Source organism: Salvelinus namaycush, chromosome 29 (genome assembly GCF_016432855.1).
Source record: "Salvelinus namaycush isolate Seneca chromosome 29, SaNama_1.0, whole genome shotgun sequence".
In the NCBI taxonomy this organism is placed as follows: Eukaryota; Metazoa; Chordata; class Actinopteri; order Salmoniformes; family Salmonidae; genus Salvelinus; species Salvelinus namaycush.
The window spans coordinates 13,899,436-13,920,633 of record NC_052335.1 but is presented as its reverse complement, the minus strand read 5'-3'; the positions used below and the strand labels follow the sequence as shown (position 1 = coordinate 13,920,633).

Below are 21,198 nucleotides of genomic sequence, written 5' to 3'. Positions count from 1 at the left end.
CAGAGCTCACTGGGAAACTCTGAGGGGCCACAATATTTTATACAATGTTGCAAGTTTGATAGTGCACGCTTCAGGCCAGACCCAAGTTAGTAGTTGATACAATGTTTAAAGTTCCTTGCAGACAGGCTATGCATAGCCAATGTGATTTATAGGATATTTATTTTTATCAGGGTATTTTCTACCTGCAGGCTTCAATGTTTTTATTTATTGGCTTTATGTAGGCAAATTTTACATAGTTGGCAATAGAAGGGACTTTTAGAATTTTGATTTACCACATAATGATTGAGATACAATGACTTTATTATAAATTAAATGAAACTGTTCCCTGAAAATGTCCATATGAAAATCATAAATTGGCACTCCAAATGGAAAAGGTTGACCACCCCAGTTGTAGCCTATTACCTACCGGCTACCTTCGCAGATTATGCTATTAAGCTCCTAAGGCCAGCAGCAGCTGAAGGAGAGTCGGGAACAGATTTTTTCCCCCTTCTGTTTAGGCGATCTTGATCTTTGGCTCCCTCTTGAGTCATTTGTGTGTCATAATTATTTAATCAGTGTGCCTAAAACATCAGACAAGCTCAGTAGCCTACATATAGTTGATTTTATTAAAACACATAGGGTATGTCTATATATAGGGGAAAATACATTGTAAAAATGTTCGACCCCGGGCCTCCCAATTGGCACAGGGGTCTAAGGCACTGCATCACTGCTAGAGGTGTCACTACAGATCCAGGTTCGATCCCAGGCTGCATCACAACCGGCAGTGATCGGGAGTCCCATAGGGTGGCGCGGAATTGGCCTGGCGTTGTCGGCTTAAGGGAGGGTTTGGCCGGGGGCGTTTACTTGGCTCATCACGCTTTAATGACTCCTTGTGGCTGGCCGGGCACCTGCAGGTTGACCGCTTGTCAGGTGAACAGTGTTTCCTCTGACACACGGGTGCGTCTGGCTTCCGAGTTAAGCGGGCGTGTGTTAAGAAGTGCGGTTTTGGGGGACTCCCGAGCAGCGATGAGACAAGATTGAATTTGGGTAGAAAAGGGGGTAAAATACAACTCTCTCATATATATATATATATATATATATATATTAGAATCGATTGGTCAAAAAACATGACTAGGTCAACTTTTTTTTTTTCGGACATTAAAGGGATAGTTCATCCAAATTACAAATCTACATATTTGCTTACTTGCCATGAAAGAAGTCTATCGACGACGAGAGACGGCAATCCGTTCTTTGGATTTGTGAATCTAGCTACTTCCGCTAATATTAGCTTTTTGGTGAACTATCCTTTTAAGTACACCATTGATCAGTGGGAGAGTCCACTTGCATGACAATTACCAATAGTTTCTTCCATAGCCACAGGAAGTAGGGTGCCGAGGGTGCTGCTGCACCCCCTTTTTTTCTTCACTGAAGTAGTGTACTGGGCCTTTGCTAGTCCTGTATTAATGGACCGATATAGCAGTCTGTAGCGCAGGTACTTAATGTTTTTCTCAAAAGTAGTGCACTGTGCTTTACTGATTCTCAACCCCCCCCTCCCTTCCAGTCATATTACAGGAAGTAATGCCATGTCCATTCAGATTGCAACCATTGACATTGCAGGAATAAAATGTGTACATTCAATCACATTACAATGAGCAATTCTACCGCTAGCCGTATGATTGGTTTGTGTATCTGTTTTTGTGTGTACTTCCTTCCACCCCATTGAGTCTACATTACTCCTGTGGTCATTACACTGGGCCGCTCAAATTAAGATGGCTACTGTCTGCAACACGATGCGGGTGCCTTCAGAGCACAGTGATGTACACCGGCAACTGCTTGGCAACCGCTACAACCGGACCTCAATGACCACGAGTCATGAGTGCTATTGTCTGTGACCAGAGTCCCGCGTCACGTTTTTCTTTTATCTTTGTTTATTTATCCACTCGTACCTGTTGAGAGGAAGCGTGGCGTGCCAGAAAGAGGATTATGACCTGGAAACAAGCTCGGGGAGGGACGACCCGAAACCCAGCCTGTGGTCTCCCCTTACAGAGCTGGAACCGTAACCTGGTCTCCCCTTACTACCTGAGTGTTGGATGTTTGGGTTTCGAAGAGTGCAGGTGTGCGAGTGGACTGGCCATGCTCCCAGGGACAGCCCCCCTCCTGAATATTTAATGTGCTAATAAGCAGCAGGGCTTTCTTTTTTTGGAGGGGGTGGTTTAAAAAGAATAGTGTCTTAGGTGTCATCTGCTTTTTTCGAAGGGATAGGCCCAAACAAGTTATCTGGGTGGATGGATGGGAGTTGAGAGGACAGGTGAAGGAGATGAAAAGGGGAGGTTGTGGACTGCAACTCTTTGCCACTCATGTAGTGTGCGTAGGAGGAGGGACTAGGGGTCGATTCAGGGATAGAGTGGAACTTCTTGTTGGACTAAAATGGCTGACTGGATAATAAGTGTATTGCTCCCACCGGTAGTATAGGCTTATACATTTCCCTCCACTTGCCAAAAATGAAGGGGAGCTTTACCCAAACCTTTGAATTGTAAAGGGGTTTCGTACCATACTTTACTGTAGTTTGTTAATAGTGGGAGAGACTGACAAGAAGACCCATTCGTGGACTCCTTTTGTGCTGATGTGTTGGTGGTGGGGCTTCAATGTGCCTTTTCACCTCTTTCTTCCCCCTCACTCATCTTTCTCTCACCTCTCTATCCCTCTTTCCTTCTTTCCTCCCTTTACCCGTTGACTCTGACTCCCTCCCATGTCCTGCCTCCACAGATGCGAATGAGTGTGTGGGGAAACCGTGTGTAAACGCTTACTCTTGCAAAAACTTAATTGGCGGATATCACTGCGACTGCTTTCAAGGATGGTCCGGACAAAACTGTGACATCAGTCAGTATTCCTTTCCCCTTTATTGTCGTCACCGTCTCTCTCGCCCTCTCTCTCGTTATTTTCACTCTTGCTACTGATCCGTGTTTTTCTACCACTCCTCTCGGTCTCTCTAGGCTTTGGGCGATGTCACATTGGCACGTTCTAGCATTGTCACCTTCGGCCGAGGCTTTGTCACTTTCTAAAGAGGCCCACATCTCCGTAGCTGTCTCTGTAAAACTCACCAACTTTGCCTATGTGGTTTTTATTGCATGATGGGTATAGGTTTCTTGTCAACTGCATACAGTGCCTTCAGAAAGTATTCATAACCCTTGACTTATTCCACATTTTGTTAGTCAAAATGCGTCAACTATATAAAAATACCCATCTATACTCTACCCTCAATGACAATTTGCAAACATAAATGTATTGACAATGGAAATGCATAAATATCTAATTTTACTTAAGTATTCACACCCCTGAGTCAATACTTTGTAGAAGCACCTTTGGCAGCGATTTAAAGCTGTGAGTCTTTCTGGGTAAGTCTCTAAAAGGCGCTGATTGGTCAATCTGATGTCTGCAGTGGACGTACAGAATTTACTGCGATACGGCCTGTGCAGAAGTCAGGGCATTTATACTTCTTGCGCGTTGCCGAGCTGTTGTGAAGGAAGTTGTCAAGGAAGTGAGTTTGCGCGGGAGCTCCAGTATAAACGCGATCATGTCAATGCTGAGCTTTAAGGAGCCCTCCGCATTGTTACATTTTTGGGCCGGCGCATGCCAATGCGGTACAGAGCTCAATTTGGCCTCTGCGTACCTCTGTATGCTCCGTAATTGCATCACACCAACCGTCCATCCATACCGTGCCTCCGACCCACATTTTCGGATCAAGCATAAATTGTCTTTAAGAGTTTGCCCACCTAGATTGTGCAACCTTTTCAGGTCTTGCCATAGATTTTCAAGGTAATTTAAGTCAAAATTGTCTAATTGGTAAGCAGCTCGTGTAGATTTGGCCTCGTGTTTTAGGTTATTTTCCTGCTGAAAAGTGAATTGATCTCTTCGTGTCTGGTGGAAAGCCAACTGAACCAGGTTTTCCTCTAGGATTTTGCCTGTTTAGCTACATTCAGTTAATTTTTTTATCCTGAAAAACTTTAAGGATTAGGTATGCTTCTAATCCTTAACGATTACAAGCATACCCATAACATGATGCAGCCACCACTATGCTTGAAAATATGAGTGGTACTCCGTAATGTGTTGTAATAGATGTGCCCCAAACAACGCTTTGTATTCATAACAAAAAGTGAATTGCTTTGCCACATTTTTTGCAGTATTACTTTAGTGCCTTGTTGCAAACAGGATGCATGTTTTGGAATATTTTTTATTCTGTACAGGCTTTCTTCTCACTCTGTCAATTAGGTTATTGTGGAGTAACTACAATGTTGTTGATCTATCCTCAGTTTTCTCCTATCACAGCCGTTAAACTCTGCAACTGTTTTAGTCACCATTGGCCTCATGGTGAAATCACTGAGTGGTTTCCTTCCTCTCCGGTAACTGAGTTAAAAAGACACCTGTTTCTTTGTAGTGAGACTGGGTGCATTGATACACCATCCAAAGTGTAATTAATAACTTCACTATGCTCAAAGGGATATTCGATGTCGGCGTCTATTTTTTAAAATATTTGTTTTACCCATCTATCAATAGGTGCCCTTTGCGAGGCATTCGAAAACCTCCCTGGTCTTTGTGGTTGAATCTGTTTTGAAATTCACTGATGGAGGGACCTTACAGATAATTGTGTGTGTGGGGTATGGAGATAAGGGAGTCATTCAAATATGTTAAATAGCATTTCAGTGAGTCCATGCATCTTATGTGACTTGTTTTAAATGTTTACTTGTGAACTTTAGGTTTCCTATAACTTAATAAAGCAAAATGAAAAACATAATTCCATTTGTGTGTGTGTAGGCCACAAAGAATTGGCTGTAACAAAATGTGGAAAAAATGTAAGGGGGTGTGAAACTTTCTGAAGGCACTGTTTGCTTTGTTCATAAAGACGACTAACCAAGGACTAACTTTCCGTCTTCAATTCATTAACAAAACACCTACATCACCTGCCTTGATTGCACATTAAAATGGTTGGTCTGTTTTTATGCAATAGTTATTAAAAACCCTTCCTTGTGTAACCATCTTTCTCTCACCTACCTCAGATTTCAAGGGCTGCCACGGCCAATGTCAGAATGGAGCGACGTGTAAGGTATGCTCCCTTCTCTGGGCCTTGTGACTCGATGCCACACAGAAAATAAATTAATAATGTAACATTATTTTTTTCTGCTCAACCATTTCTGTAATTATTTCATGTAAAACGTTAAACTCTGAACTATATACAGTAACAGTCAAAGGATTGCACACAGCTACTCATTCAAGGGCTTTTCTTAATGTTTTCGATGTTCTAAATTGTAGAATAAGTAGTGAAGACATCAACTATGAAATAACACATGGAATATGTACTAACCACATTTTTTTTTAAATATATCAACATGTATTTTAGATTCTTCAAAGTAGCCACCCTTTGCCTTGACAGCTTTGTACTCTCTTGGCATTCTCTCAACCAGCTTCACCTGGAATGCTTTTCCAGCAGTCTTGAAGGAGTTCCCACATATGCTGAGTACTTGTTTGTTGCTTGTTCTTCACTCTGCTGTCCAACTCGTCCCAAACCATCTCAATTGGGTTGAGGTCGGGTGGTTGTGGAGGCCAGGTCATCTGATGCAGCACTCAATCACTCTGTGGAGGTGTGTTGGTTCATTGTCCTGTTGAAAAACAAATGATTGTCCCACTAAGTGCAGACCAGATGGGATGGTGTATCGCTGCAGAATGCTTTGGTAGCCATGCTGGTTAAGGGTTCCTTGAATTCTAAAGAAATCACTAACAGTGTCACCAGCAAATCACACCTGCTTCATGGTGGGAACCACACATGCAGCGATCATCCGTTCACCTACTCAGCGTCTCACAAAAACATGGCGGTTGGAACCAAAAGTCTCAAATTTCGACTCATCAGACCAAAGGACAGATTTCCACCGGTCTAATGTCCATTGCGCATCTTTCTTGGCCCAAGCAAGTCTCATGTTATTATTGGTGTCCTTTAGTAGTGGTTTCTTTGCAGCAATTTGACCATGAATGCCTGATTCACAGTCTCCTCTGAACAGTTGATGTATCTGTTACTTGAACTCTGCAGCCCAAATAAATTCTTCAATTTCTGAGGCTGGTAACTCTAATGAACTTATCCTCTGCAGCAGAGGTAACTCTGGGTCTTCCTTTCCTGTGACGGTCCTCAGTTTAATCATAACGCTTGGGTTCTGCGACTGCACTTGAAGAAACTTTAGACCTTCATGTCATGAAGTAAAGATGGACTGTTGTTTCTCTTAGATTATTTGAGCTGTTCTTGCCATAATATGGACTTGGTCTTTTATCAAATAGGGCTATCTTCTGTATACTACCCCTACCTTGTCACAACACAATTGATTGGCTCAAACGCATTAAGAAGGAAAGAAATTCCACAAATTAACTTTAAACAAGGCACACCTGTTCATTGAAATGCATTCCATTTCAGCTGGTTGAGAGAAAGGGTGGCTACTTTGGAGAATCTCAAATATAAAATTATTTGGATTTGTTTAACCCTTTTTATTTTTTTATGTTACTACATGATTCCATATGCGTTTCATAGTTTTGATGTCTTTGCTATTCTACAATGTAGAAAATGGTCAAAATAAAAACCCTTGAATGAGTAGGCGTGTCCAAACTTTTGACTGGTACTCTATGACCAAGAGGTAGTATGTAAATGGAGGTTAAGAAGGCTCTTAGACTGAACCCTAGAGGACATGCTCACCTAGATATCCTGTTAACCATGGATCCATATCACATACTGTCAAGTACTTTCTCTTGCATTCTACTTCTCCTTTACCTGTTAGCAGGTCATACCCTGTCCTATAGGATTCTCATGTGTTTGATCTATGTCAGATATATCTCTTTTCCCACCATCTCCCTTCAGGAAGGGCCCAGGGGATACCTCTGTCAGTGCTTGTCAGGCTTTGTGGGCACTCATTGCGAGATCCAGCGGAACAGGTGTGCCAGTGGGCCCTGCCAGAACGGTGGGCGCTGCCACAACGTTTTGGACGGCTTTGTGTGCGAGTGCCCGACCAAGTTCTCCGGGGAACTGTGTGAGGTGAGCCTTTAGTTCAAAGGCCGAAGTCTTGGGACCAGTTTCCGCTGCTCTAAAGTGTTGGTCCTTTTGGTGACACACACAGCAAATTTATATCTGACCCTCCAATTCGAAATTTTTTATATTTTTTATATATATATATATATATAGCGCACAGTCTTTTTACGGTGAGATTAAAAACAACGGTATATCCTGAATTCAGTCAAAACAAAACTCCCGCATAAGAGAATTGACACGCACGCACACCTAGAACTATACACACACAGAGACAGCGCTGTACTGTTTTGCTTTGACTGAACGGCAGACAGTACTGGTTGTGAGCCCAGTCCTGTACTTGGCGTAAAAGGCTATAAATACGAACCCTCTTGAATGAGGCAACTCGACTATGGCCCTGTGCCCACTCAGTCACTCCAGGGCATTGAGAAGCTACGATTATGCCTGTCCTGGAATTGTGGCTCTATTCTTACACGCCTATCACCATCGTGTGACATACGTATGATACTTACTACACTCATATGACACTCCTATTACACTTGTATTGCATTGATATGTCACAAATGCACTCCTGCTACACTAACACAACATGCGTATGACTTCCCTATGCACTCCTGCTAAACTCAGACCGCATACATGATGACACTATAAACTCCTACACATGTTCAACATACTGTGCATATGACACTCCTATTTAGTTTCTTACAGGTACGGGAATCCCTATGTGTGCAAGCGCTTGCACACTTCTTGTTGTTAGCCTAGGTAATCATAGCGATTCTAGGCCTATGTAATTCTATGTCCTATGATCCCTATATTATAACTTTTAACATATTTTAATGTGGCATAAACACAATCCAATGTTTTCAAAATAAATCCCTCCTGTAGGCTACCCGTGCAATTTTGTCCACTCACAAAATGATTATAACATCCAAACAGTGCATTGTGCACCCGCAATTTGATGAATGGAAAGAGACCTCTGTTACAAAACACCTACGTGTATTGTAATGACGTTTTGCGATCGTCATTAGGCCTATACTTCATGCATCCACTGGTGTCCGTGCGTCTCTGTATCGGCAACTCATTTCCGCCAGATGTACGAGTTTTCATCGAACCACAACGCAATTTTGAGCATATAAAACCCGGTTTCAAGACAATTCACTCATTTCATGTGGCTGAAGTGGTAATGTTAAGTAATAGCCTACAGTTTTCTTGACATTTTGTTTTAATTATTGTGATAGGCTCATGTTATACCGGCTTACTTTCTCCCCTGCCTTCCTACTACACTCGTATGGCATACCCATGACAGGCCTTGGCACAGCTATGACACATCTATGCAATTGGCATGCCTGACACACTATCTCTTAGCACACCTATCCCACCCTTTTAACACCTATGTCCTTCTGCACACCAAGTTGATTTGGGATCGGGCGTTTGAGACGTGCAGTACAGGTGGTTTTGGATGGGCTGTTTGAAAGACAGGGGGTTTAAGTGTTCTTCCTCTTCTGTGGAGGGGCTTAGATTTATGGGGCTTGTCCCAGCCTTTAGCCCTCAGCCCCCTCAGTTTACATCCCACACATACTTTTCATGGCCACAGCACTGAGAAGCCTTTAAACAGAACATAATAGAATAAATACATCTCTGCCCCATCAGATAGTCAAATAAACAAGTTGGGTGCGTGTGCAAGTTTCTGTGTGTGCGTGTCTGCGCAGGCTGAGTTTGTGTGTCCGCGTGTGTATTAATCTGTGTGAGAGCACCATGACCAGGAGAGAACCATGACCCAAGTGAATCAGCCCACCCCGTTGCACCACACTACTGACCGACTCAGTGCCTTAAATGGCAGTGAGTTGTACCCCATGGTTTACACTGCGGTTTTTGTTGTGAATTTTCCCCCTCTTGATGCCCTGAGAACACAGAGAAAATGTAGAAACTGGAGCCGCTGCCATGTCACCGAGGACGATCTGGTTGTGTGTGTGGTTTTAATTAATTTAACTTTCATTCACACACACACACAAACTACCTCCACACACAGATGTGTTAGTGATCTTCAGGTACCTCTGAGCTTATGCCAGGCTTCCACAGCTTACCCCTTTGTGTTTATCTATATACTTAAAGAACAACTTGTGTAAAGTGTTGCAAGGCCTCTCACGCACTTTCTTTCTCTCCCACACTCTCAAACTCACTTATACCATTTCTGTCCATACTGGGTGGCAAGGATTCATTATCTGAAGTACTTGCATAAAGTGGATAAAATAAATGAAACTAAGTACAAATGTAAAACTTGTTTGTACGTGTGAATGCGTGCATGCAGATGTGTTGTACTTGTTTGTGTACATGCTTGCATGTTTGAACGTTCTCCTTCCCTCCCCCGCAGGTCCCAGGTTGGTCTCCTTCAGACCCGTGTGAGCCCACCCCCTGTGAGAACGAGGCACCGTGCCACGCCCTAACGGGTGACTTTTACTGCGCCTGTCCCGATGGCTACGAGGGCAAGACCTGTGCCCACCTCAGGGACCACTGCAGGACCACCCCCTGCCAAGGTAGAGCCACACACAGTGACTGATTCTGGACTGGTTTTTGTTGTTTTGTTCCCTATACATAATGCCCGAATGGAAATTTAAAAGGCTGATTCCAAATCAGTTACTAAGATTGAACTTGCCAGAGCCCCAGAGTATTAGGGAGTTGCCCCTAGACTCAGGTCTTGGGTCAGTTTTTTTTGCATTTACCCCACTAATAGGTGAAGCTGATTTTTAGATCTGTACCTAGGGGAACTAGACACCGGATCAGGTAGATGCAGACACCTCATTCATCCCTCCTGTTTTTTTTCTCTCAGTAATTGACAGCTGCACCATTGTCGTGGCAACCAACGACTCCGCGGGCGGTGTTCGTCACATCTCGTCCAACGTGTGTGGCCCCCGGGGACGCTGCATCAGCCAGCCCCGCGGCAACTTCACCTGCTCCTGTGACTCCGGCTTCAGCGGCACTTATTGCCACGAAAGTACGTACCACTGTGTCTTTCTCTGTCGGTCCGCATGTCTACCATCGGTCTGTTCTTGCTTGGGCAATTTTTTTATTCTTTATTTATTTCACCTTGATTTAACCAGGTAAGCTAGTTGAGAACAAGTTCTCATTTACAACTGCGACCTGGCCAAGGTAAAGCAAAGCAGTGAGACACAAACAACAGTTACACATGGAATAAACAACAACACAATAGGGGGGTGAAAAGAAAGTCTATATACAGTGTGAGCATATGACGGGAGGAGGTAAGGCAATAAATAGGCCATATAGCGAAGTAATTACAATTTAGAAAATTAACACTTGTGTGATAGATGAACAGATGGTGATGTGCAAGTAGAAATACTGGTGAGCAGAAAAGTAAATAACTTTTATACTGTATAACAATACCTCGTTATACAGTATATAAAAGTGTTTGGTGCTTATAACTATATCCAGCACAGGGCTCCAGCTATGCACTTGGATTGCTAACTTACTAGCTAAGTGGTTAGATGTCAAGATCAAGCTTCTTGGCTAAAGCAGAGACATTCAATCCCCTCCCTGGATCAACATCCCTATTGGCTAAATTGTTTTGTGTGTCAAAAATAAATCATTTATCCCCTTGTGTGCACTTCCGGTAATACCGTATTCCCCAGTATGGTACAGAAACGGTATGACGGTCTGAAAATCTAGATGCCACCCAAACGTAGACCAGGGCTTCAGTCGCATTTACTGCCTCAAGAGTGTCTGTCTTTGTCTGTATGTCTGCTCATGTGACCCGGGCTTCAGTGGCCAGGGTTGGGGTAAATTCCACAAATTAAATTCCTATTAGCTTTTCTTTCACTGAGTAGTTCAATTGAGTAAATTCAATATTCTGCCATCAATTCAATTCCCTCTTGACCCCTTCCCTGAATGTCAATTCCTTTACTTCTTTCAACTCAAGCCAAACTCAACCCAACTACCTCAATGCATGGCAAGTTTGAAAGACTTGACCTTTACTCTTTTTGGGGTAATTTTCCTGGAAACCTTAAATGCACCCTGAATTACACTTTTCAGGAACTTTGGAAGTTTGTATAACATAAAATATATAAAATAATACAATGTTTTTCATATTAAAACATAATCATAAAGCTTTAAAACATAATCAATATTAAACCATCCTATGGCAAAGCTGCATAAAGATGTCAATTTTTTTATGCACATCTGTTATTAGGCAAAGCTATTGACTAAGTAAAAGCTGTTTTAATTTGAACAGCATGGGATAATGCTGTAAATGCAAAATACTTCCCCACTGGAGACCAGGTTTCAATTCCTGTCTGAACCTTTCATTCAATGACTCCCTCTTTATGCTCACCCAATCTGTTTATCTAAATTAAGCAAAAATACGAAAGGTAGAGTGGAATTCTACTCTATTATTATTATTTGTATTTTTTTTTAATTAAAGTATTATTAAAAGACATTGGTCACTAAACATTTGTGTGGAATTTACTTTTAGTCTGTGTAAATCTTAATACAGGGTATACATAAATCAAGGCAGTAACTTCACACATGTAGCTGCGGAGGGGGCGTTGTGTGCGTGTGTGAGATGGGAGCGAGCAGACGGAGGGGGAGAGAACGCCAAGGAAACTCGGCTACAGCCAAGACTAGCCAACTTGTAGTAGCCACAATGTTATTTTTTACCACATATAACAGTGCATGTCTTAACTGGAGTAGCCTAGCTAAGCCAGCTATAGCTTGCTAGGCTAATTGAGGCCACATTCTGCGCTTCCCCCCCAACCCCATTCCGATTAAAAACCTACCGTTTGCTTGATGTGGCCTACTCCTTATTTCTCAAACTTTTTAATTCCATAATTGTACTCTGTCTTATATTGTTTTAGTGAACTCACTCCACTTGCTACACGTTGAGCCTCTTTGCCGTTTTTGATTGGCCAACATAAACAACAAGCTACACACCTGAAGGCTACTGGTTATCTACCTGTCTTATGGGGTGCACGTCATAAACTACATTTTAAAGGTTTGTTTTATCAAATTAATCATTTGAAATGGTATGGTTTATTTTTCAAAAATACTTCAGTGTTAAAATAGGCTTACAATTATAAAATGTATAGTATTATTAGTATTTGAATACTAACGTCTGTTTGGCTATTCAAATAACCGTGCACATCCCTAGTCAGTGGTTGTGCGTATTGCACCCGTTATTGAAATGTTTGTACTGATTTTTAATTTTCCATACCTTCCACATGAGGTGAATGGTGCACTTTCCCAATTCCTATAAATTCTCTCTCTGATTTGATTCCAATTGGAGTTAAACTGATCTCCGTATACTAGCACACTGTTTTATGCAAGCCTGCGTTGTATTAAGGCAGTGGTCTTCAACTTGTCCTTGCCTAGGTACCCCCTCCCAGGCAAAACGGTAACCCAGGGACACCCAACATACGTAATAAAACAGTTTACTTATCAGGTGAATGATAATGGAAAGGAAGTAATCAACATTTTAAAATGAATTGATTTGGTAGATCGTGTTTTTTTTTTTTTTTTTGACCTCCCCACATAATTGGAAGAGGAAGTGTGTCAACTCTAACACAGCCTATTAGCTAGAAAAGTAACTCCGAACACTTTCGCTTAGAGCAGCTGTTTAGCTGGTTAAACAAATGTTAGCCATGTGTTGGCAACCATTTAGTTTAAGTCAAAGTTACTAGCAATATATTGTAACACCAGATAATGTGATTTAACCCCCCCAAAAAAATTGGTATCCATTATACTGGGAGTTACAGGTTAGGTACTGTTTGGTGTAGCATAGAGAATTTTCGACCAACCTTAACTTGGCGGTACGGTCTTTGTCCTCCATTCGTGGAAACCGGAGTCTCAATTAGAGGTCGACCGATTATGATTTTTCAACGCCGATACCGATTTATTGGAGGACAAAAAAAGCCGATACCGATTAATCGGCCGATTTTATAATAAAAAAATAAATAAAAATGTGTTTGTTATATATATATATCTCAACTGTTTGAATAAAAATAGAGTTTAAGTTACCTGTGATGAATGTTGAAAACAAAAACTGTCATTTCTATATGCAGGAAATCCTATTTTAATAATTGGCATGGTAAGAATTGACGACCAAAGTGCGAGTCATAATTGCCATGACACCTTCTAGCAAAATCTGAAAAGCGGGTTCCTTCATTTATTCCATAGGATATTTTTAGATTCACTTCAAATAAGGTCTGTTTCGTGTAGGCTTACACCACCATGCCAATGTTATAACTGTGTAGATATCCATAGGACAAGGTAACTCTGATCAATATTGGCTAAATATAAGCGAAGAATTTTTTTTGTAGAGTGGATTTATGAAAATATGTTGACAAACGATACCTTATCCTAGTGAGATTTACACGGGTATCAAAACGTCGAGGCGGTTTAAGCCTGCACGAAACACAGACCTTATTTGAAGTAGATCAAGACATTCTCTATGGAAGACATGAACGGTAAAATAATAAAGAAACCCCTTTCAAGTTCAGCCGCAAGTTATTACAGGAATTATAACGCGTTGACTATTTCTCTCTAAACCATATACCTTTGACTAATCCGGAAACTATCAACTCGAAAACAAAACGTTTATTCCGTTCCGTATTTTATCTAACGGGTGGCATCCATGAGTCTAAATATTCCTGTTACATTGCAAAACCTTCAATGTTATGTATAATTACGTAAAATTCTGGCAAATTAGTTCGCAAAGAGCCAGGCGGCCCAAACTGTTGCATATACCCTGACTCTGCGTGCAATGAACGCAAGAGAAATGACACAATTTCACCTGGTTAATATTGCCTGCTAACCTGGATTTCTTTTAGCTAAATATGCAGGTTTAAAAATATATACTTGTGTATTGATGTTTATGGTTAAGTACACATTGGAGCAATGACAGTCATTGATTGTTTTTTATAAGATAAGTTTAATGCTAGCTAGCAATTTACCTTAGCTTACTGCATTCGCGGCACAGGCAGGCTCCTCGTGGTGTGCAATGTAATCAGTGTTAGAGCATTGGACTAGTTAACTGTGAGGTTGCAAGAATGGATCCCCCGAGCTGTCAAGGTTAAAAATCTGTCGTTCTGCCCCTGAACGAGGCAGAACGTTCCTAGGCCGTCATTGAAAATAAGAATGTGTTCTTAACTGACTTGCCTAGTTAAATAATGATTAAATAAAGGTGTAAAAAAAAAAAATTAAAAATCGGTTTCCGATTATGAAAACTTGAAATCGGCCATTCCGATTAATCGGTCGACCTCTAGTCTCAATGTCATAGTCCAGTTGCAGGGGGGTCTGTTACGAATTCAGAGAAGTGTTATTAAAATGAATTGTTTTTTTGCTCCATGAAGTAGTCCAACAATGTGTGACCGCCACCATCTTGTGTATTTCAAGTCTTCTCTCAACATGTAGCTAGCCAGCAGCACTTGCCGCACTGGTAGCCTATTCGCTATGTCAGATACTTCAGTGAGTGTAATTTGCTCAATTAGGATCTAATTTTCTACTGTAGGTACAGTTCCTTCAAAGTATTAATACCACTTGATTTTTTTCATACCCCATAATGTCAAAGTGGAATTATGTTCTTTTGTTTATTTATGTTTACAAATAGTCCGTAGGTATTCGACCCTGTTATTGTGGCAAGCCTAAATACGTTCAGGAGTAAAAATGTGCTTAACAAGTCACATAATTTGCATTGACTGTTTTACAGGATTTTTTTTGATTAATACCTTATCTCTGAGCCCCATACACACAATTATCTGTAAGGTCCCTTAGTCGACCAATCCATTTCAAACACTGATTCAACCACAAAGACCAGGGAGGTTTTCCAAAGCCTCGCAAAGAAGGGCACAGATTACATTTATTAAATATTTTTTTAAAGCAGACAATGATTATCCCTTTGAGCATGGTGAAGTTATTAATTACACTTTGGATGGTGTATCAATGCACCCAGTCACTACAAAGATACAGGTGTCCTTCCTAACTCAGTTGCTGGAGAGGAAGGAAACCGTTCAGGGATTTCACCATGAGGCCAATGGTGACTTTAAAACAGTTGCAGAATGTAATGGTTGTGATAGGAGAAACTAAGGATGGATCAACATTGTAGTTACTCCACAATACTAACATAATTGACAGTGAAAATAAGGAAGCTTGTACAGAATAAAAATATCCCAAAATGTGCATGCTGTTTGCAACAAGACACTAAAGTAATACTGCAAAATGTGTCAAAATAATTCACTTTTCATCCTGAATACAAAGTGTTACTGCGTACCACTCCATATTTTCAAGCATAGTGGTGGCTACATCATGTTATGGGTATGCTTGTAATCGTTAAGGACTGGAGCTAAGCACAGGCAAAGTCCTAGAGGAAAACCTGGTTGTTTCCACCAGACACTGGGAGATGAATTCACCTTACAGCAGGACAATAACCTAAAAACACAAGGCCAAATCTACCCTGGAGTGGCTTACCAGGAAGACGGTGAATGTTCCTGAGTGGATGAATTACAGTTTTGACTTAAATCGTCTTGAAAATCTATGGCAAGACCTGAAAATGGTTGTCTAGCAATGATCAACAACCAATTTGACAGATTGCTGTTTTTAATAGAATAATGGGCAAATGTTGCACAATCCAGGTGTGGAAAGCTCTTAGACTTACCCAGAAAGACTCACAGCTGTAATCGCTGCCAAAAGGTGAATCTAACACTCAGGGGGTTGAATACGTATCTAATAAGATATATATTTTTTTTAACAAGTTTTTTTTATTACACTTTGACAGAGTATTTTGTATAGATTGTTCACAAAAAACGACAATTAAATCCTTTTTTAATAGCACTTTGTAACACAATGTGGAAAAAGTCAAGGGGTGTGAATACTTTGACGGCACTGTATTTAAATCAAAAAGCGTTTATTCTGTTTTTAGCGATAGTCATAAACATTTATTCTAAATGCATTAACTCCATTAACTGGAATTTCAACAATTATAATATTCAAGTTTTTGATGTTTAAAAAAATATATTTAAAAAATATATATTTTAATTCCATTCCAAGCATGGTTTTCTTCTTCAATTCTAATTCAGTCTAAATTTCAATTCCGATTTAAAAATTGAAGCAATTTCAAATTAAATTTGAATTGACTTCAACCCTTTTTCAGTGGCACCTACTGCCAAGAGTATATACATTTGAGACAGGAAGTCTTAACCAGGTGACAGCCTGAAAATTATGTTTTCTGGTTGACTACACTATCTAGCTTTTTCAAACAGAAATTTGCATCCTGTAGCACAAACTCCAAAAAGTTCTGGGACACTAAAGTCCATGGAGAATAAGCGCACCTCCTCCCAGCTGCCCACTGCACTGATGCTAGGAAACACTGTCAACACCGATAAATCTGCAATAATTGAGAATTTCAATAAGCATTTTTCTACGGCTGGCCATGCTTTCCACGTGGCTACCCCTGCCCCAGTCAACAGCCCTGCACCAACAGCAACTTGCCCAAGCCTCCCCCATTTCTCCTTCACCCAAATCCAGATAGCTGATGTTCTGAAAGAGCTGCCAAATCTGGAGCCTACAAATCAGTATAAATTTGGACCCTCTCTTTCTAAAATTATCTGCCGAAATTGCTGCAACCCCTATTACTAGCCTGTTCAACCTCTTTCGTATCGTCTGAGATCTACAAAGATTGGAAAGCTGCCACAGTCATCCTCTTTTTCAAAGGGGGAGACACTCTAGACCCAAACTGTTAGACCTATCTATCCTACCCTGCCTATCTAAGGTCTTCGAAAGCCAAGTTAACAAACAGATCACCAACCATTTAGAATCCCACCGTACCTTCTCCACTATGCAATCTGGTTTCCGAGCTTGTCATGGGTGCACCTCAGCCACGCTCAGGGTCCTAAACGATATCATAACCGCCATCGATAAGAGACAGCACTGTGCAGCCGTATTCATCAACCTGGCCAAGGCTTTCGACTGTCAATCACCACATTCTTATCGGCAGACTCAACAGCCTTGGATTCTCAAATGACTGCCTCGCCTGGTTCACCAACTACTTCTCAGATAGAGTTCAGTGTGTCAAATCGGAGGGCCTGCTGTCCGGACCTCTGGCAGTCTCTATGGGGGTGCCACAGGGTTCAATCCTCGGGCCGACCCTTCTCTGTATACATCAATGATGTCGCTCTTGCTGCTGGTGATTCTCTGATCCACCTCTACGCAGTCGACACCATCCTGTATACTTCTGGCCCTTCTTTGGACACTGTGTTAACTAACCTCCAGACGAGCTTCAATGCCATACAACTCTCCTTCCATGGCCTCCAACTGCTCTTAAATGCAAGTAAAACTAAATGCATGCTCTTCAACCGATCGCTGCCCGCCCGCCCAGCATCACTACTCTGGACGGTTCTGACTTAGAATATGTGGACAACTACAAATACCTAGGTGTCTGGTTAGACTGTAAACTCTCCTTCCAGACTCACATTAAGCATCTCCAATCCAAAATTAAATCTAGAATCAGCTTCCTATTTCGGAACAAAGCATCCTTCACTCATGCTGCCAAACATAACCTCGTAAAACTGACTATCCTACCGATCTTTGACTTCGGCGATGTCATTTACAAAATAGCCTCCAACACTCTACTCAGCAAATTGGATGCAGTCTATCTGTTTTGTCACCAAAGCTCCATATACTACCCACCACTGCAACCTGTATGCTTTCGTTGGCTGGCCCTTGCCACATATTTGTCACCAAACCCACTGGCTCCGGGTCATCTAAGTCTTTGCTAGGTAAAGCCCCACCTTATCTCAGCTCACTGGTCACCATAGCAGCACCCACCCGTAGCATGCTCTCCAGCAGGTATATTTCACTGGTCACCCCCAAATCCAATTCCTCATTCGGCCCCGTTTCCTTCCAGTTCTCTGCTGCCTATGACTGGAACGAACTGCAAAAATCACTGAAGCTGGAGACTCATATCTCCCTCACTAGCTTTAAGCACCAGCTGTCAGAGCAGAACACTGCACCTGTACATAGCTCATATGTAAATAGCCCATCCAACTACCTCATCCCCATACTGTTATCTATTTTTTTTTCTCCTTTGCACCCCATTATCTCTACTTGTACACTCATCTTCTGCACATCTATCACTCCAGTGTTTAATTGCTATATTGTAATTATTTCGCCACTATGGCCTATTTATTGCCTTAACTTCGTTATCCTACCTCATTTGCACACACACTATAGACTTTTTCTACTGTGTTTGTTTATTCCATGTGTGACTGTTTGTGTTGCACTGCTTTGCTTTATCTTGGCCAGGTCGCAGTTGTAAATGAGAACTTGTTCTCAACTAGCCTTCCTGGTTAAATAAATAAAAAATATCTAACCACAAATTTGAAAAATTACAGCTATTCTTCTGGTCTGTAAAAAAGCTGTTAACGTCCTTATACATCTGGTATACAACCTGACCATGATGGAATAAAATTACAATGTCTTATATTAATGCAACCAGTTTTTCCAGCTGGACACGGTCTCTCTGCATGTCTGACAGCCTGCCTAACTGGGTATCGCTTCCTGAGGATCTCATTCAGTGGTGGTGGCAACCACTCCAGTCTAGGGCTATGTCCTAATTATCTTTCCTTCTTACCAAGGTGTTTTTGTTCAATTCCCTTCACTGATTTGCAAGAGAACTAGTATAGACTAGTATAATAAATGTTAGAAAATCCCACTAGCCCATGCATCCACTAATCCAATGCTTTTAGGTTTGTGGGAAGTAGTGAATGAGTGCACACTTCAGGACAAAGCAATGTTATTGTTATTGTCTCCCTTGTAAAAGAGGTCTGCTGACCCAGTGGTTCCCAAACCGGGGTCTGAGGAACCCTAGGGGTTTGTGGCGGTACTGCAAGGGGTCCGCTGGCAGATTATTATTTTTTTAAATGTATTTTTTTCTTTTTATATAAATATTGCAAGGAACTACAGATAACCGATTTGGCCAAGCGTTTTGTGAAATAAGTTGAGGGTGCAAACTTTGCAATGTAATATAGATGATCTACAATGTATGCTACCCTTAGATGCACAACAGGGCCTGGGAGGCTCACAGGGATCCACAGTACTCTCATCATTGATCCAGTTTTCAACTCAATACTTCTTGTATGCCCTAAAAATGTTATTTTCAGCGTAAATGCACTGCAATTTTAGCTTTAAAACTGCTAAATAGTCTCACCATGCTCTGAGGTCCCTGATGAATTTGCTATAAAGGGGTCCCAGGCCCAAATAGTTTGATAACCCCTGTTCTGACCTCAATGGGACTTCCCGGATAAATAAAGGCAAAAAAATAGAATGCATATTTTCTATTTTAGACGTGAACGACTGTGTGAGTAGCCCGTGTCGGAACGGAGGCACCTGCATCGACGGGGTCAACTCCTTCCAGTGCTTCTGTCCTGATGGATGGGAGGGCCAGCTCTGCGACCTTAGTAAGTTGGCTCTCCTCTTTCTCCTCATACTTTTTGTATGCTCCTGCTCCAATTTTTTTCTCTTCCTACCCTTTTCCCCCTGTCGTTCTTCTCCTACTCTATCTTCTCATCCTCGTCTTTCTCCTCTTCGCCATACTACTCTTCCTCCCCTTTCTCAATCTTCCTTTACCTCCCATTCACTTCCTCCTCATAACACAGCCATAAACATTTATTTTCCTTCCTCAGATGTGAACGAGTGCAACCGTAACCCGTGTAAGAATGGTGGCTTCTGTGTGGATCTGGTCAACGACTTCTACTGCGAGTGTACCAACAACTGGAAGGGCAAGACCTGCCACTCCCGTAAGTGTGTGTGCAGGGCTCGACATTAACGCATTTCCGCTTGCCCAGGGAAAGTAAAAAAATAAAAAATAAAAATCAGGCAAGCAGATTATAGATTTATGCTGTCCAAATGGACAAGAAAAAAAATCTATATCAAACAATTAGGCTACTCTGAATGAAAGCGGATTCAAGTCTCATCCAGATATTATTTATGAAGTATTTCCTAGCATCATACATAGGGTTGCAAAATTCTGGGAATCTTTCCAAAATCCACAGCTTTTCAAGAACTCCCGGTTGGAAGATTCAGGAGAGAGTAAGTAGGAAATTTGGAATTTTGCCAAAATTACTGGAATTTTGCTACCCTAGTCACACAACACAATTCTCAATCATCCTTTTGGCCCATGGTGTTAAACCTTTTTGAGCCTTACTTGAGCTTTCTGACGAGTAAAAAAATCTGTCCTACTTGTCTGAAAGACAAGTGGCAAAAAAAATGTCATGTCTGCGTGTGTGCTAATCAGATGTGTTGAATGAAATGAATTGTATAATTTATATTGGACAGACCGAGGTCTATTGGGTCTAAGCATCTTCGTTATGACATATAAAATGTGTCTGCACACAGGTGAGAGTCAGTGTGACGCCAACACCTGCAGTAACGGGGGCACCTGCTATGACCACGGGGATGCTTTCCGCTGTGCCTGTCCCCCTGGGAGGGGCGGCAGTACCTGTAACACAGGTGAGGGGGGGGTGCTTTTATGCATTATTTGAATAGCTCTCTGTTTGTATCCCCGTCTGTCTCGTCTCTATCGATTCAATGTATTCTGTCTATCATATCGTGTCTCACCACTTTATTATTATTATTATATATTTTTTTGTCGTCCCTTCCACTCCAGTCAAGAACAGCATGTGTGCGTCCAGCCCCTGCTCCAACGGAGGCACCTGTGTGGGAGGCGGCGACGCCTTCACCTGCATCTGCAAAGAGGGCTGGGAGGGGCCCACCTGCGCCCAAAGTAAGTCGCGGCTTAGATCCCACCGCTGCCACCAGTGTATCCCACCGCTGCCACCAGTGTATCCCACCGCTGCCACCAGTGTATCCCACCGCTGCCACCAGTGTCGCACGTAGAGGCTACGTCCCAATTATCTCTTTACTCCCAAAGTGTGGACGTCTTCACTTATTTGAAAGGAAATTACTGGTATAAGAAATTTGGTGGAAACACCCTCTATCCCATGCATCCACCAATCCAATGCTTTTAGATTTGTTTGAAGTAGTGAACGAGTGTACACTTCAAGATAAACAAAACCCAGAGTTTTTCTCAGCGCCTCAATCTTACTCCTGCACATGTCCATGTAGATATATCTATTTCAAGGGCCCCCTCCTGACTCGAATGC

General features: G+C 41.8%; 1 protein-coding gene across 1 annotated transcript in view; it reads left to right on the top strand.

Moving 5' to 3' along the window:
• The window catches only part of jag2b (jagged canonical Notch ligand 2b), a 103,300-nt gene that overhangs the window by 60,482 nt on the left and 21,620 nt on the right, over window positions 1-21,198 (top strand). The window contains exons 10-18 of the mRNA XM_038968715.1: window positions 2,746-2,859; window positions 5,034-5,080; window positions 6,872-7,045; window positions 9,408-9,570; window positions 9,864-10,028; window positions 19,381-19,494; window positions 19,720-19,833; window positions 20,432-20,545; window positions 20,703-20,819. Of these exons, the coding sequence (XP_038824643.1) occupies window positions 2,746-2,859; window positions 5,034-5,080; window positions 6,872-7,045; window positions 9,408-9,570; window positions 9,864-10,028; window positions 19,381-19,494; window positions 19,720-19,833; window positions 20,432-20,545; window positions 20,703-20,819 (1,122 nt within the window). The remainder of the gene's footprint in view (window positions 1-2,745; window positions 2,860-5,033; window positions 5,081-6,871; window positions 7,046-9,407; window positions 9,571-9,863; window positions 10,029-19,380; window positions 19,495-19,719; window positions 19,834-20,431; window positions 20,546-20,702; window positions 20,820-21,198) is intronic.